Raw genomic sequence first — 19282 nt, forward strand, 5'->3', positions numbered from 1 at the left:
GGGGGTCCCCAAGATCTCCCTGGATTTGGATATTTGCTAGGAAATTTCATAAGAGTTAGCATATAGTTTTACTCATGCCTAAAATTTATTATAGCAGAAGGACACCAAATAAAATCAGCAGAGAGAAAAGGTACATAAGTCAAAGACCAGAAGTAACCAGATCTAAGCTTCTAAGAGTCCTTTCCCAGTAGAGTCACATAGGACACAATTCCTTCAGCAGTGAATTATGCCAAAAATATGTGAAATGTTATCTACCAACAAAGCTTATTAGAGGCCTTATGTCCAGAGTTTTTACTGGGAGCTGGTCATGTAGACACTGTCTGCCTAGGACATACCAAAATTCCAGACTCCCAGAAGGAAACCAGAGTTTCAGCATAAACCATATTGTTTGACCAAACAATTTAGGCACAGTAAACTACCTTATCAGTTAGGGCACGGTGGGAATCCTCTTCAAATCCTAGGTTTCCATGCCAGTGAAGAGCTAACCATGCAAGCAGCCTTTTTTAGGAACAGCAGTCTCAGGACTACAATGTTAACCTTTTTCTGAACAGGCTTCTTGCCCATTGAGAACTAGATAAATTACCTTGAATCTCTTTCTCAAACCCATCCTCCATAGAAGACTAAGTGAACCACTGTTATGAGGAAAAGTTGAAATCTTTCTAAAACCCAAGTTCCCAGATGTCAACCAATGGGCAGTCTCTCTAAGCAGACCCTTTAAAGAACAGCAGTCTCAGGCCTGCTATGTTAACTTATTCCTACAAAGTATCCATGTGAACATGCATGGGACAATGAGAAACTAGAAGCCAGAGGAATTATTATGGCAATGATAGTATTTGTAGCATATTTTTCGTAGCTATAAAGGGGTAACTCAATGTGGTAGATCCAGCTTGTCCATCCCACAGTCTGCAGGACGCATGTGGCCCAGGACAGCTTTGAATGCACCCTAACATAAATTTGTAAATTTTCTTAAAATATTATGAGATGTGTGTGTGTGTGTGTGTGTGTGTGTGTGTGTGTGTGTGTTTCCTCATCAGGTATCATTAGTGTTAGTATATTTTACTGTGGCCAAGATAATTATTCTTCTACTGTGGCAAGGGAAGCAAAAGATTGGACACTCCTGTTTAGATTATCATCCCTTTGAAACTAAAGAGTCATGCAAAGTGACAGGTTGGTTGGTCAGTCGATCTGTCTGTCTGTCTGTCTATCTCTGTATTTATTTTTATTTTTATTTTTATTTTTATTTTTTTGAGACGGAGTTTCGCTCTTGTTACCCAGGCTGGAGTGCAATGGCGCAATCTCGGCTCACCGCAACCTCCACCTCCTGGGTTCAGGCAATTCTCCTGCCTCAGTCTCCTGAGTAGCTGGGATTACAGGCACGTGCCACCATGCCCAGCTAATTTTTTGTATTTTTAGTAGAGATGGGGTTTCACCATGTTGACCAGGATGGTCTCGATCTCCTGACCTCGTGATCCACCTGCCTCAGCCTCCCAAAGTACTGGGATTACAGGTTTAAGCCACCGCGCCCGGCTAGTTTTAATTTTTTAAGTAAATTAATCTAGAGTTAATTTGTGAAACAATTAATCCTATGCAATGAGAAACACAATTAGAAATATTTAAGTTGATATGACACATAAAATGTGAATAAATGAAAAGAGTAAAACAGAAAAACCTCAAAAAGCCATTTAATTATTGAAACAAACTGGCCTTCAGAGATGGCTTTTGTTGGTTCAAATCAGGATGGAATTGATAGTAAAATACAATTAATGTATCTTAGTGAGAAAAGGATAAAGTAGCAACAAACTGGAGAGATTCACTAGGCATAAAAAATGTAGATAAAATATCAAGAATAAACACAGTTCATGACAGCATTGTTTATAATACACTGACTATTCAAAGTAAATATAATAATGTATTGGGGGTTATAATATGCAGGACAAATATAGAACAAAAGATGAAAAGGGAGTAGAGGAATGCAAGTATATTGTAAGGTTCTTATACTTAAAGTGGTCTAATACTATTTGAAAGTATACTGTGAGACAGTAAAGATGCACATTAGAATATTACAAAGTCTAGATCAACCACTTTAAAAAAGGAACAAAAAGATACAGCTAATGAAGGAAATAAATGAAATACCAAAATACATACACACTCACACCTCTACCTCTCATTCAATCTTATAACAAGCACAAAAAGAAGAAAAGGAGGAGGATCCAAGATGGCCAAATAGGAAAAGCTCTGGAGTGCAGTTCCCAGCAAAAGCAATGCAGAGTGTGAGTTATCACATTTCCAAATGAGTTTTCACTGCCCACAGACCAGGAGATTCCCAGGCCGAGAAGTGCCACATTTCTAGCACGGCTGTTTCAGCTAGTGCCGCGGGATGGCACACAAAAATTCACACAAATCTGAGCAGCTGTTTTAACTGGCACCTGGGAGACAGAGCTGCCCATTCAACTGAAAGGGAGGGGGGTTGAGACTGGGAGCCAGGTGATCTGGTTCGGTGTGTACCCCAGCAGAAAACAAGCAATCTGAAATACTCTGGATTGAGAGTTGTGCAGCAAGCACAGCTGGACCCGGGACAGTCCACTTGGGTGAGGGGAAGGGCATCCGCCACTATCGAGGCAATTCTAACTGTACCTCTATAAACAACACCTCAAAGAAGTTCACACAGCAGCTGGGCAGACCCTGCGGCAGCTCCACAATGCCTCTGCTGGCAGACTGTGAATGGACTATCTCCTTGCAGAGCAGGGCATCTATGAAAAAAGGCAGTAGCACATCAGGAACTTATAAATAAAGCCCCAACTTCCCAGAACAAGAACCTGGGAAAAGAGGCAGTTACGAGTTCCGCTGCAGCAGACCTAAACGTACCTGCCCAACAGCTCTGCATGAACAGAGCTCCCAGCACAGCACTTGAGCTCCTATAAGCGACAGACTGTCTCCTCAAGCAGCTCCCCGACCCCCATATACCCAAAGAGACACCTCATAAAAGAGAGCTCGGGCCGACATCTGGTAGGTACCCTTCTGGGATGATGATAACAGAAGAAGAAACTGGCAGCAACTCTTAATGTTCTGCAGCCCCTGCAGGTGATCCCCAGGCAAGCAGTGTCTGGAGTGGACCTCCAGCAGTCCTGCAGCAGAGAGGCCTGTTAGAAGGAAAACCAAGAAACAGAAAGAAATAGCTTCAACATCACCAAAAAGGATGTCCACTCAGAGACCTCATCCAAAAGTCACCAACTACAAAGACCACAGGTAGATAAAGCCACAAAGATGGGAAGAAACCAGCACAAAAAAGATGAAAACACCAAAAACCAGAACACCTTTCCTCCTCCAAGGGATCACAACTCCTCATCTGCAGTTTGGTCAAGAAGAATCTTTGTCAAATGAGATACTGGTTTGTAGCCACTATAATAATTACAAGTATTGGTGAGGATGTGAAAAAATTGGAACCCTTTTACACTACTGGTGAGATGTAAAATGGTAGCACTTTGGAACAATTTTCTGGTGGTTTTTCAAAAGATTAAACATAGAGTTATCATATGATCCAGCAATTCCACTCCTACATACCCAAGAGAGCTGAAAACATATGTCCACAATAAAACCAAACAGATGGATGGATAAACAATGTGTACTATAGCCACATATGGATGCATGGAATAGTATTTACCAATAAAAAGGAATTAAGTACTGATAAATGATACAGCATGGAAGAGCCCTTGACATTTTGATTTTTTTAAAAAAATGGATAAGCCTTAACATAAATATAAGTCTAAGGAGCCAGACATAAAAGACCACATATCATATGATTCCCTTTGTATGAAATAGCCAGAATGAGAAAATCCGTAGAAACAGAAGAGAGACTGCCTAGGGTTGGGGAAGGGAAGATTGTGGAGAAATGGAGAATGACTGCTAATAAGTAAGAGATTTCACCCCAGAACCTGAAGTGCAATAATATATATATATATAAAAGTTGGAAGACTCACACTTTCCAATTTCAAAACTTACCATAACACTACAGTAATCCAAACAATGCAGTACTGGCATAAGGATTGACAGTGGCATCTATAATCAATGGAATGGAGTTGAGAATCCAGAAATAAACCCAAACATATATGCATAACGGATTTTCAACCAGGATGCCAAGACCATGCAATGAAGAAAGAACAGTCTCTTCAACAAATGATTCTGGGAAAACTGGATATCCACATACAAAAGAATCAAGTTGGACCTTTACCTAACATTATATACAAAAATTAACTCAAAATCAAAGACCTAAATATAAAAACTAAAACTGTACAAACATTAGACGAAAACTGGGAAATAAATCTTCATGATGTTGAAAAAAAATAAGTATGAGATTTAAGGTGACAAAAATGTTCTAAAATTGTGATGACAGTTATACAACTCATTGAATACAGAGATGCTCCTCAATTTGCAAGAGTTATATCCCGATAAACCCACTGTATATTGAAAATATCTTAAGTCAAAAAATTCAATACATCTAACCTACTAAACACCAAAGTTTAGTCTAGTCTACCTTAAACATGTTCAGAACACTTACGTTAGCCTATACTGAGAAAAATAATCTAGCACAAAGCCTATTTTATAATAAATAATTTATTGAATATTGAAAGTAAAAAACAATGATTCTATGGATACTCAAAGTACAGTTTCTACTGTACTAAATGCATATTGCTCTTGCACCATTGTAAAGTTGAGAAATCATATGTTGAACCATCCTAAGTTGGGGACCATATGTATTAAAAAACATTGAATTGCATGCCTTAAATAGATACATTATGCAGTAGGTGAATTACACCTTCCTAACACTGTAATTTAAAGAAAGACATACCCATGCAAATCTTCTATCAAAAGAAAACTGGTTAATAAACTAAGATACTCTACCAGTATAGACTTCAGGACAAAGAATATTACCAGAGATAGAGGTACTTCATAATGACAAAAGGACCAATTTATTAGAAAGTCACAACTACCCTCAATGTCTTTCAACGTAATCACAGTAGGTCAAAATACATGAAGCAAAAAGTGATACAACTGAAAGTATAAATAAATCCACAAATACACTGGGGATGTCAATACTGCTATCTCAGCAACCGATAGAACAAGTAAAAAAAAAATCAGTAAGATTATAGAGCACTGGAATGGCAATCGACTTAACCTGACTGACATTTTACAGAATACTACATTCAACAAGAGCAGAATGTACATTCTTCCAAGTAAATATAAAATAGTCACTAATAGAGAACACATGCTGGGTCATAAAACAAGTCTCAAGAAGTTTAAAATAATTAGAATCATATGCAGCATGTTCAGTGACAGAACAAAACTAAATTTAAAATCATTAATAAAATGATATTTGGGCCGGGCGCGGTGGCTCAAGCCTGTAATCCCAGCACTTTGGGAGGCCGAGGCGGGTGGATCACGAGGTCAAGAGATTGAGACCATCCTGGTCAACACGGTGAAACCCCGTCTCTACTAAAAATACAAAAAATTAGCTGGGCATGGTGGCGCGTGCCTATAATCCCAGCTACTCAGGAGGCTGAGGCAGGAGAATTGCCTGAACTCAGGAGGCGGAGGTCGCGGTGAGCCGAGATCGCGCCATTGCACTCCAGCCTGGGTAACAAGAGCGAAACTCCATCTCAAAAAAAAAAAAAAAAGATATTTGGAAAATCTCCAAACATTTTAAAATTAAACACACTTCTAAACAGCCCCTGTATTAAAGGAGAAACCACAAGGATATCATTATTCAGCATTATCCCAATAACAAATCCAAAACATTCTAAGACAAGAAAACTAAAGACCTCATATTTAGACACAAAAATACTCCAATAATTTTAGTAAATTAAGCCCAGTAACATATTAAAAATATGACACATTATCATCACCAAGTGGGGCTAATCCAAGAAATGCAAGCTATCATTTTTAACAATTAACATAATTCACAATAATAACAAAAAATATAATTATCTTAATAGATGCTGTAAGGGCATTTGAGAAAAAAATCAACACGCATTCATGATTAAAAACTCACAAACTAGAAGAGAACTTCATTAATCTGATAAAGAGCTTTCTATGAAACCTACAGCTAATATCATACACAATGGTGAAATGCTGAACATTTTGTCCCAAAGATCAGGAATAAGGTAAAGATGTTATTACTTCTATTTTAAATTATATTTGATATTCTAACCAGTACAGTATTAAGGTAGGAAAAATAAATTAAAAGCATACAGGCTTGAAAGGAGGAAACAAAATATAGGAAGATCCTGGAGAATCATGTGCTGACAGAAAGTAAACGGATGGGGCATGTTGTCAAAGCACAGCAGTCAACCTGCGGGAGCTCCTAAAGCTGGAACAATTTGAAGAGGGAAATAATGGCAGTATTCAATTATAGCCGACAGAATAAAATAGAAATCCATTAGTCTTCATGAAGATAAATAAATATTTGCATAAATAAACATAAAAAGGAAATGGAACAGTTTTTCTGTAAAGAAAAAAAAATCAACCAATAAATGTAGACAAAATCAAGAAACTAGCAGATCATTATTAGGCCAAAAAAACAGTACTAATTGCTATAGGCAAAATCTCTCAGTGATGGCTAAAACTAGCGGGCATATGTATGGTAAGAAATAGGATATTTACACAGTCTCAAAGTTTCCAAAGATATCTATTAATTATAAAGGGAAAAACAGTACAGTGCCTAGCAGAAACCACCATAAGCTAATGATGAAAGTTAATGTTATTGGTATTAAGACGTAACATCATGTACCTCATGATGTAATACAGTGAGAAGGGTATAATAACATCACTTCTGTGGTGTTCTTGCCAAACTGTATAACTTCCATCTAATTGTAAGAAAATATCAGATAAGCCCAACTTGAGAAATACCTATGAAATAAATGTTTAGAAAAAGCCTCCCATACAGTATGCTCTGAATAAATGTTAAGAAAGCATATTTTAATGGGTTCCAGAAAACATTTTTTGACCAAGATACTGATCCAAGATCTTATGAGATTATATAGTATCAAGGTAGAAAAATGGCTGATTCTTATTTAGTAGGCCTGGAAGGAGTATAAGATTTTACATTTCAGACTGGGCTCAGTGGCTCAAACCTGTAATCACAGCACTTTTGGAGGTTGAGGTGGGTGGATCACCTGAGGTCACGGGTTCAAGACCAGTCTGGCTAACATGGTGAAATCCTGTTTCTACTAAAAATACAAATATTAGCAGGGTGTAGTGGCACATGCCTGTAGTCCTGGCTACTTAGGAGGCTGAGACAGGAGGCTCTCTTTAATCCAGGAGGCAGAGGTTGCAATGAGCCAAGATCCTGCCACTGTACTCCAGCCTGGGCAACAGAGTAAGACTCTGTGGCAAAAAAAAAAAAAAAAAAAAAAAAAATTTGCATTTCTAAAAAGCTCCTTGGTGATGCCAATGTGGCTGCTTTGTGGGCTGTACTTAAAATATCAAGGTCCCAAAGCATATACTTTCACATACATCATTATTTTTTATAAAAGTCATTAGTTTATGAATTATTTCAAAGATATACAAGTACAGAAAATATGAGAGATACCTATGTATACTATGAATACTACGTATTTGCATAGTTTTTCAATAGTGTTTTTTTGTTTTTGTTTTGTTTTGTTGACAAAGAATCTGGCCAGGCACGATGGCTTACATCTGTAATCCCAGCACTTTGGGAGGCCAGAAGCAGGCAGATCATGAAGTCAAGAGATCGAGAGCATCCTGGCAAACATGGTGAAACCCCGTCTGTACTAAAAATACAAAAAAGAAAAAAAAATAGCTGGGCGTGGTGGTGTGCACCTGTAGTCCCAACTACTTGGGAGGTTGAGGCAGGAGAATCGCTTGAACCCAGGAGGCACAGGTTGCGGTGAGCTAAGATGATGCCACTGCACTCCAGCCTGGCAACAGAGTGAGAAAGAAAAAAAAGAGACACAGAGTCTGGTTCTGTTGCCCACGCTGGAGTGCAATGGAGCAATCTCAGCTTACTGCAACCTCTGCCTCCCGGGTTCAAGTGATTCTCCTGCCTCAGCCTCCGAAGTAGCTGGGATTATAGGCATGTACCACCACGCCAGGCTAATTTTTTCTATTTTTAGTAGAGACGGGGTTTCTCCATGGTACCTAGGCTGGTCTCGAAGTCTTGAGCTCAAGCTATCCATCCACCTTGGCCTTCCAAAGTGCTAGGATATCAGGTGCACACCACTGCACCTGGCCAATAGTGTTTAAAATATATTTAAAGCTGGATGTGGTGGCTCATGCCTGTAATCCCAGCAGTATGGAAAGCTAAGGTGGGAGGATCCCTCAAGCCCAGCAGTTTATGTCCATCCTGGGCAACATGGTGAAACACCACCTCTACAAAAGAAAACAAAAGAAATGTATTAGCCAGGAGTAGTGGTGTGTCCCTGTGGTCCCAGCTACTCCAGTGGCTGAAACAGAAGGATTGAGCAAACCCAGGAGGTCAAGGTTGTGGTGAGATGTGATCACACCACTGAACTTCAGCCTGGGCAACACACTGAGTGAAACCTTGTCTCAAAAATAAAATAAAATATATTTTATAACAGAGCAAAGAGGTCATAGTAATAATTTTGAAATAAGCTAATGCTGATGGACTTTGTCATCACTAGATTGGCCCTATAAGAAATACCCAAATGGGTCCTAAACATGGAAACAAAGGTCGATATTTGCCATCATAAAAACATACAAAAGTATAAAACTCAAAGGTCTTATAAAGCAATCACATAAAGGAGGAAGAGAAAGGAATCAAATGGCAACATGACAGAATTCCACCAAACCATGAAAACAGAAAAAAAGAAAGAAACAAATAATTTATAAAACAGGTAGGTAACAGTTAACAATATAGCAGTAAAAACACTCACATATCAATATTAACCTGGAAGGCAAATGGATTAAATGCTCTGCTTAAAAGTTACAGATTGGTAAATGAGATAAAAAACATGATCTAACTATATGTTGCTTATAAAAAACTCACCCTAGCTTGAAAGACACATACAGACTAAAATTAAAGCGGTAGAAAGAGATACTCTAGGCTGGGCATGGTGGTTCATGTCTGTAATATCAGCACTTTGGGAGGCCAAGGAGAGTGGAGTTCAAGACCAGCCTGGCCAACACAGTGAAACCCCATCTCTACTAAAAATACAAAAATTAGCTGGGGGTGCTGGCACGTGCCTGTAGTTCCAACTACTCGGGACACCAAGGCAGGAGAATCACTACTCAGGACACTGAACCAGGGAGGTGGAAGTTGCAGTGAGATAAATCATACCATTGCACTCCAGCTTGGGCAACAGAGTGAGACCTTGTCTAAAAAAAAAAAAAAAAAAAAGATATTCTACACAAACAGAAGCCAAAAACAATCAGGTGGTGTAGCTGTGCTTACATCAGACAACATAACCTTTAAATAAAAAACAGTAAAAAAAAAAAAAAGACAAAAAGTGTAATTATATAATGATAAGGGATGAATTCTGCAAGAGGTTATAACAATTCCAAATATATATGCACCCAACACTGGAGCATCCAGATTCACAAAACGAATATCTACTACACCTAAAGAAAGAGGTAAGACTGCACAACAATCCTTTTCTCAAGTGTGGACTTCCAACACTCCACTCACAGTACTAGGCAGATTATTGAGACAGAAAATTAACAAAGAAACACTGAACTTAAATTGGACTTTGGACCAAAAGGACTTAACATTTACAGAACATTCTACCCCAAAACTGCAGAATATACATCTTTCTTATCAGCACATGGAACATTCTCCAACACAGACCATATGTTATGTCACAAAATAAGTCAGCACATTTTAAAAAACTGAAATCATATCAAGTATCTTCTTAGACCACAACAGAATAAAACTATAAATCAATATCAAAAGGAAATTTATAAACTAAACAAATACATGGAAAATAAACAACATATTCCTGAATGATCATAGAGTCAATGACAAAAATTTAAAACATTGTTTGAAGTAAATGAAAATGGAAACACAGCATACCAAAACCTGTGGAATACAGCAAAAGCACTGCTAAGAGGGACGTTTATAGCATTAAATGCCTATGTGAAAAAAGTAGGAAGCACTTTGTGAGGCCGAGGCAGGAGGATTGCTTGAGCCCAAGAGTTTGAGGCTGCAGAGGGCTATAATGATGCCACTACACTTCATTCAGCCCAGGCAACAGAGTGAGACCCTGTGTCTATTTAAAAAAAAAAAAAAGGTAAAAAGATCACAACTTAACATCACACTTTAAGGAACTAGAAAAACCATAAACCAAACTCCCAAGGTTAGCCAAAGAAAGTAAGTAACAAAGATCACATGAGAACTAAATGAAATAACCCCCAACCCCTCAAAATACAAAGGATTAATGAATTGAAAAACTGGCTCTTCAAAAACATAAAATCAGTAAATCATTAGCTAGCTTAACAAAGAAGGGAGAAGATCCAAATAAACAAAATCAGAAAGGAGACATTATAAATGATACAATAGAATAAATAAAGGATCATTAGAGACTATTATGAACAACTACATTTCCACAAACTAGAAAAGCTAGAGGAAATCAACAAATTCCTGGAAACATTCAACCTCCCAAGACTGAACCAGAAAGAAACAGAAATCCTGAACAGACTGATAATGAGTAGTGAAAATGAATCAGTAAGCAAAAAAACCCCACAGGACTAGATGGATTCACAATTCTATCAAATGTATGATCAATCATTCAAAAACTTACACCAATCATCCTGAAACTTTCCAAAAAATGAACAGGAGGAATATGCCCTAAATTATTCTATGAGGCCAGTATCACCCTGATACCGAAACAAGGCAAAGACACAATAAAAGATGAAAGCTATAGACTAACATCCCCTATAAATATAGATGTAAAAATCCTCAACCAAATAATAGCAACAACAGCCCATCAAAAAGATAAAATGTCAGGATCAAATGGGTTTTAGATCAGGGATGCAAGGATGGTTCAACACACACAAATAAAAAAATACGATACATCACACAAACAGAGCTAAGGACAAAAACCATATAATCATCTCAAAGGAAGCAGAAAAAGCATTTGATAAAATTCATCACCACTTCATGGTAAAAATCCTCAACAAACTAGGCAGAGAAGGAATGTACCTTAACATAATAGAGGCCATATGTATAAATCCACAGCCGACATCATATCAAACAGGAAAAAGTTGAAAGCATTCCCTCTAAGAACTGGAACAAGTCAAAGATGCCCACTTTCATCACTTCTGTTCAACACAGTACTGAGGTCTTAGACAAAGCAATCATGCAAGAGAAAAAAATAAAAGGCACCCAAACTGTAAAAGTCAAGTTATCCCTGTTTGCTGATGATATGATATTATATTTAGAAAACTCCAAAGACTTCCAAAAGACTCTTAGATTTAATAAATGAATTCAGTAAAGTGTCAGGATACAAAATCAACTTTAAAAAATCAGTAGCATTTCTATACACCAATAATGAATAAGCAGAGAAACAAATCAAGAAGGCAATCCCTCTTATAACAGCTAGAAAAGAAATAAAATACCTAGAAGTATATTTTTAACCAAGGAGGTGAAAGATCTCTACAAGGAAAACTAAAAATGCTGATGAAAGAAGTTATAGATGATGCAAACGAATGGAAAAAATCCCAGGTTCATGGATCAGAATAATAACATGACCATACTGCCGAAAGCAGTCTACAGTTTGAATGCAATCCCTATCAAAATACCAACATCATTGATCACAGAATTAGAAAAAACAATCCTAAAATTTGTGGCTCACTGCACCTTTTTTTTTTTTTTTTTGGAACAAAAAAGAGCCCAAGTCGCCAAAGCAATCTTAAACAAAATCAACAATGCTACAGGAATCATATTACCTGGTTTCAAATTACATTACAAGGCTATAAAACCCAAACAGCATGGTACTGGTCTAAAAACAGACATAAATCAATGGAACAGAATAGAGAACCCAGAAATAAAGCCACTTATCTACAACCAACTGATCTTTGACAAAGATTACAAGAACATACATGGAGGAAAGAGCACCCTTTTCAATAAACAGTGCTGGAAAAATTAGACTGCCACAAGCAGAATTAAACACAGTATCTCACCATATATAAAAATCAACTAAATGGATTAAACGTAGGACCCACATTTACAAAACTACAAAAAGAAAACCTAGGCAGTACCCTTCTGGACACTGGTCTAGGTAAATAATTCATGACTAAGACTCTGAAAGCACTGATAACAAAAACCACCAGGCCCGGCTAATTTTTTTATTTTTTTTTGGTAGAGACAGGGTTTTGCCATGTTGCCCAGGCTTCTCTCAAACTCCTGAGCTCAAGCAATTTTGCCCGCCTCAGCCTCCCAAAATGCTGTGATTACAGAGTTGAGTCACCATGCCTAGCTTTCTAAATCCCGGTAATGTTTTCATTTTCTAAGGATTTTTTTTCCTTTAACTATAATTATGCATTACTTTTACAATTGGGGGAAAAAATAAAGGCTACGTTTTTTTAAGAAAATGATTTGTCCAAAATAGGCCTAACACTTACAAGTTCAATAACACTACAGCATTACTAATGTTTAGTGCATCTAAAAGCAAATTGCTCTTTGGGAGGCCGAGGTGGGCGGAACATGAGGTCAGGAGTTTGAGACCAGCATGGCCAACATGGAGACACCCCGTCTCTACTAAAAATACAAAAGTTAGCTGGGTGTGGTGGCACATGCCTGTAATCCCAGCTATTCAGGAGGCTGAGGCAGGAGAATCACTTGAACCTGGGAGGCAGAGGATGCAGTGAGCTGAGATCACACCATTGTACTCCAGCCTGGGCAACAAGAATGAAACTCTTGTCTCAGGGAAAAAAAAAAAAAAAAGGCAAGTTGCTGTAAATATAATTCCCTTATTAAATCTAATTACCTCACACTTTCTAGATCCTTACCAAACTTTTAAAACTCGATTCCATTTTCGCAGATACCCCTGGGGTAGTTTATGAACACTTCCAAATGAGACTACTATAACTAGGGACTAATTTTTCTAATGATAAGGACTATCACATTATCATACCTTTCTGCTGAATTGAAAGCATCTCTGGAAACAGATGATGATCTTGTATTTCCAACACTGCTAGTATGAGATCGTCTTCCTTTTGCTGAAGGAGTATCCAATGGTAGCTCTCCCAAACCCTGCAAAAAAATATAAAATTAGTAAAACAAGTTTTAAATCTAGTAGTGAAATAACTTACACAATGTAATTTTCAAAGCAGCCATCACTGATTTTTTAAGATGGAAAGTATTTTAATAATCTGGTATATTTATGCTTTAAAGAATTTGAGATACATAAAACGTCTTGTAGTTCGCAGTAAATTAACAAAATATGTGACTAATGGGAAAGTATATATTGACTTATGAAAACTAGTTAAAAAATAAAAATATGCTGCATTTTGGGCCAGGTGAAGTGGCTCATGCCTGTAATCCCAGCACTTTGGGGGGCCGAGATGGGTGGATCACCTGAGCTCAGGAGTTCAAGACCAGCCTGGCAAAGACGGGAAAACCCTGTCTCTACTAAAAGTACAAAAATTAGCTTGGTATGGTAGTGTAATCCGAGCTACTTGGTAGGCTGAGGCAGGAGAATCACTTGAACCTGGAGGTGAAGATTGCAGTGAGCTAAGATCGCGCCAACATGGAGAAACCCAATCTCTAAGAAAAATACAAAATTAGCCGGGCATGGTAGCGCATGCCTGTAATCCCAACTACTTGGGAGGCTGAGGCAGGAGAATCACTTGAACCTGGGAGGTGGAGGTTTCGGTGAGCTGAGGTCGCAGCACTGCACTTCAGCCTGGGCACAAGAGTGAAACTCTGTCTCAAAAATAAATAAATAAATAAACAAACAAACAAATAAATAAATAAAATAATACGCTGTATTTTGTAACCACTCTTCTTAAAGCTTAAAATCTACATAGAACATATGGACACGGTCCATAAACACTGAATACTGTTGTTCCTATGCAATATTAGGAGTGTGAGAATAAACATTTTGGTAAGAACTACTTTACACCTTTCCTGTATTAGAAAGACTCACAATACAATCTGCTTTATTTTAGTCAGATAATTTTTTTTGCATGGTTATTTTAATAAGCTCCACGATAACTAAGCTGAAATCTTCAAGCTCAATGGGCAGAAAAAAACTGCTCCAAAATGTCTATTGTTATATATCTTTGTAATATTATTCCTTTATAAGTGAGTCCTTAGCCCAAGGTTATCAGAGAGAAATGACATAAATTACAATAGAAAACATTTACATTACTAAACATATTTTTTAAATAATATATAAATAGATAACTTTTTATATTTTATTTCATTTGATATTCTCTCACTTACTCATTTCATGGATATTACTGAATTCCCATTATCTACCAGGACAAACAAGACATGGCACTTACCCTCAAGGAGCTACTTATAAATGTTCTGCAGTATGGTAGTAGCTCTAATAGTGGAACATACAAGGTAAATAAAGCAGGGACTAAGAATGGTAAACACTATTATCCTCATTTTATAAAGTGAGAATTCTAGTTAAAGAAGAAACGTGTAAGATACACAGTTGCTGTCAGAGCTGTGATTCAAACCCATGTCTCACAACTCCAATAAGCCAAATTATATTCCACCAAACATCAAGCTTCTATTCAATAAACATTTACTTCCAAAGCTTGACAATATGTATGTCTACTTAGTACTACAGTTGTTGAAATGCTATTGTAGACATACTCCAAATGATTAACAGAGAAATAATCAAATAAGTAATTATTCCTATCCTTTACCTTGATGTAAAAATAAACTTTGCTTTTAAAGTCTTTTATAAAACAAACTTTTTCCACATACCTTTTGTCGTAGGTTTCTAACAGATTCCTTAATATATGGCAAATCTTTAGATGGGACATACTTTTCAAGCATTTTTTCAAAGTTAGGATGACACATCATGAAGAACAGCATCTTTCGACCATAAAACCTATGAATATTTGAAAAATAGGTATATTACATTTTAGACATTAACAAGCTCAGTTTCTGTCCTTAGGTGCACTGTTTTCAATAGTGGAAAAGAAAAACTATCAAACAGCAAGATTACCATTCCTATTTTAAGTAATCTCCAGAATACATATATCCTAACTATACAGGATACCCTAGACGGTATAGATGGTTCTTGACTTACAATTCGACTTGTAATTTTTCAACTTTATAATAGTGTGAAAGAGATATGCATTCTGTGGAAACCATACTTTGAATTTTGATCTTTTCATACCTAGTGATATGCAGTATGGCACTCTCTTGAGATGCTGGACAGCAGCAGTGAGCCACAGCTCCTAGTCAGCCATGTGATCATGATAGTCTACAGTGTACTGTGTTGCCAGATGATTCTGTCCAAGCGCAGGCTAATGAAAGTGTTCTCAGAATGTTTAAGGTAAGGCTTGGTTAAGTTATGATTATTTGACTAAGTTATTAAGATTGGTAGGTTAGGTGTATTAAATGTACTTTTGGCTTACGGTATTTCCTATTCATGATGAGTTTACTAGGATATAACCTCATTGTAAGTTAAGCAGCATCTATGGCTGGGGGCAGTGGCTCATGCCTGTAATCCCAGCACTTTGGGAGGCTGGGCCAAGCAGATCATGAGGTCAGGAGTTCGAGACCAGTTTGGCCAACATGGTGAAACCCCGTCTCTTCTACAAAGAAAATACAAAAATTAGCCGGATGTGGTGGCATAAACCTGTAATCCCAGCTACTCAGGAGGCTAAGGCAGAACTGCTTGAACCTGGGAGGCAGAGGTTGCAGTGAGCCGAGATCACACCACTGCACTCCAGCCTGGGCAATGGAGAGAAACTCCGTCTCAAACAAAAACAAAAACATCTGTGGGGATGTTCCCAACAGATTTAAAGTCACTGTCTTCAAATCCTTCTGCCCTGTGTCAGATGGAGAGACAAAAGCTTTGATTCTATTTTTCAGGCACCCCAGGGTACATATCAATACTGGCATCAGGCTGAATTGTGAGTCAGAAGAAGTTTGTCTCTGTCCTGGGCCCCTTGCCCATTGACCATCTGCTGTCCACCTACTGGCCAGATGTTCTGGCCTGAGTCAACCCTCCCTTTCCTTAGCCAAAACTTACCGGAGTTCTGATTCTTCAAAATCCTATTCTTTACTACCTAAAATACACCCAAGGTTAGTTGATAAATTGTGGCTGATATGTTAATAAAGGTAGTAATCTTAAAAACTAAGTTTTTTTTTTATATTATATGAATAAACAGAATTTAAAATAATCATCTTAGCATAATACTTTAAGCTCAGTGATTCTAATGGTGGAAATTCAGATATCACAGAAATGCATACTGGAGGTATTTTAGAATGTAGGTTTCTTATACTACTTCAAAATAGTACTACACTATTCATCTTCAAGGAGGCCGAGACCTAAAATAAATTACAGTTACACTTTTACTCACAACTTGGAATATATGAACAAAAAGAACCGGAGAAGAGGCTGGGCATGGTGGCTCACAACTGTAATCCTAGCACGTTGGGAGGCCAAGGTGGGTGGATCACTTGAGGCCAGGAGTTTGAGACCAGCCTGGCCAACACGGTGAAACCCTGTCTCTACCAAAAATATAAAAATTAGCCAGGCGTGGTGGCACATGCCTGTAATCCCAGCTACTCACAAGGTTGAGGTGCAAGAATGGCTTAAATGTGAGAGATGGAGGTTGCAGTGAGCTGAGATTGTGCCACTACACTCCAGCCTGGGTGACAGAGTCTTACTCTGTCTCAAAAAAAAAAAAAAGAAAAAAAAAAAAAAAAGAAAAAAGAAACAAGCAAAGGATAGGCTTTTGTGGGGTTTTGTAGGTGGGAGGATACAGGATGATCTTAAGATGACCTGTTTCGGCCAGGCACGGTGGCTCACATCTATAATCCCAGCACTCTGAGAGGCCAATGCGGGTGGATTGCTTGAGTCTAAGAGTTCAAGACAAGCTTCAGCAACATCACAAAACCCATCTCTACAAAAAAATACAAAACTTAGTCAGGCATAGTGGCACGTGCCTGTAGTCACAACTATTCAGGAGGCTGTGGTGGGAGGATCACTTGCGTTCAGGAGGCAGAGGTAGCAGTGAGCTGAGATGATGCCACTGTACTCCAGCCTGGGCAAAAGAGCAAGAGTCTGTCTCCAAAAAGAAAAAGATCATGTATCTCAACCAGATGCATTCAAATGTAATGAAACTGCAGAGAGAGAAGTGAAGTCAGAGAATATTACTTTTCTCTCTCCACAACCAGAATAAGGTCTATATCCAGATAAGCAGCTCCTAATGAATTGTATTTTCAAGGGGAGTTCTAAGGTTTAGCCTGCAATGTTAAGGACTGTAGGTCTATTATAGGGCCCAATGATATGAACAAGTAAGCAAACAACAGAGACACAAAATGTGAGAAATACGAAACTCAAAAATTAACTGTAACTTTTATAATTTTATAACTTTAAGTAAGAATCTAAGATATGACAAAATGGGCTAGAAAGAATTACTATGCCATTAAGGAAAGGTTAAATAAAGAAGCACACAAGATAGCCATTAAGAAATCTTTTTTTTTAACTAGGTGATAAAAGACAGAGAAAAGAACATCTTATTTTGTTTCTAACTAGCCTATCATGATTTAACTCTTGAATTTTTTTGAACATTAATGTGATATGCAGAACTTTAAAATGATTCCCCAAAGATGTCCTGCTCCAATCTCTAAAATTTGTGAATGTAATAAGATATCACTCCCAATGTGGTTTTGATTTGCATTTCTCTAATGACCAGTGATGATGAGGCTTTTTTCATATGTTTTATTGACTGCATAAATGTCTTATTTTGAGAAGCGTCTGTTCATATCCTTCACCCACTTTCTGATGGGGTTTTTTGTGGGTTTTTTTCGTAAATTTGTTTAAGTTCTTTGTAGACTGGTTATTAGCCCTTTGTCAGATGGGTAGACCACAAAATTTTTTTCACATTCTGTTGGTTGCTGGTTCACTCTAATAATTGTCTCTTTTGCTGTGCAAAAGCTCTTAGGTTTAATTAGATCCCATTTGTCAATTTTGGCTTTTGTTGCCATTGCTTTTGGTGTTTTAGTTATGAAGTCCTTGCCTGTGCCTATGTCCTGAATGGTATTGCCTAGGTTTTCTTCTAGGGTTTTCATGGTGTTAGGTCTTATGTTTAAATCTTTAATTTATCTGGATTTAATTTTTGTGTAAGGTATAAGGAAGGGATCCAGTTTCAGCTTTCTGCATATGGTTAGCCAGTTTTCACAACACCATTTATTAAATAGGGAATCCTTTCCCCATTGCTTGTTTTTATCAGGTTTGTCAAAGATCAGATGGTTGTAGATGTGTGGTATTACTTCTGAGGCCTCTGTTCTGTTCCTTTGGTCTATCTCTGTTTTGATACCAGTAGCATGCTGTTTTGATTACTGTAGCCTTGTAGTATAGTTTGAAGTCAGGTAGCATGATACCTCCAGCTTTGTTCTTTTTGCTTAGGATTGTCTTGGCTATGTGGGCTCTCTTTTGGTTCCATATGAAGTTTAAGGTGTTTTTTTAACAATTCTGTGAAGAAAGTCAATGGTAGCTTGATGGGGATAGCATCGAATCTACCAATTACTTTGGGCAGCATGGCCATTTTCACGATATTGATTCTTCCTAACCATGAGCATGGAATGTTTTTCCATCTGTTTGTGTCCTCTCTTATTTCCTTGAGCAGTGATCTGTTGTTCTCCTTGAAGAGGTCCTTCACATCCCTTGACCATCTCATGCCAGTTAGAATGGTGAGCATTAAAAAATCTGGAGACAACAGATGCTAGAGGGGATGTACAGAAATAGGAACGCTTTTACACTGTTGCTGTGAGTGTAAATTAGTTCAACCATTGTGGAAGACAGTGTGGCGATTCCTCAAGGATCTAGAACTAGAAATACCATTTGACCCAGCAATCCCATTACTGGGTATATATCCAAAGGATTATAACATTCAATTAAAAAGATATATGCACACATATGTTTATTATGGCACTGTTTACAATAGCAAAGACTTGGGATCAACCCAAATACCCAACAGTGATAGACTGGATAAAGAAAATGTGGCACATATACACCATGGAATACTATGCGGCCATAAAAAAGGATGAGTTCATATCCTTTGCAGGGATACGGATGAAGCTGGAAACCATCATTCTCAGCAAACTGAC

General features: G+C 37.7%; 1 protein-coding gene across 4 annotated transcripts in view; it reads right to left on the minus strand.

Annotated features, from left to right (window-relative positions):
* TOGARAM1 (TOG array regulator of axonemal microtubules 1) overlaps window positions 1–19282 on the minus strand; it is a 107505-nt gene that overhangs the window by 7293 nt on the left and 80930 nt on the right. For 3 of the 4 annotated variants that reach the window (XM_010341110.2, XM_010341109.2, XM_010341111.2), the window contains 2 exons: window positions 14918–15044; window positions 13107–13225 (listed from right to left, as the gene is read on the minus strand). In XM_010341110.2, the coding sequence (XP_010339412.1) occupies window positions 13107–13225; window positions 14918–15044 (246 nt within the window). Of the gene's footprint in view, window positions 1–3999; window positions 4057–13106; window positions 13226–14917; window positions 15045–19282 lie in introns of all 4 variants that reach the window. The other variant, XM_074393998.1, reaches the window with a different exon arrangement.

This window comes from Saimiri boliviensis, chromosome 2 (genome assembly GCF_048565385.1).
Source record: "Saimiri boliviensis isolate mSaiBol1 chromosome 2, mSaiBol1.pri, whole genome shotgun sequence".
Lineage (NCBI taxonomy): Eukaryota > Metazoa > Chordata > Mammalia > Primates > Cebidae > Saimiri > Saimiri boliviensis.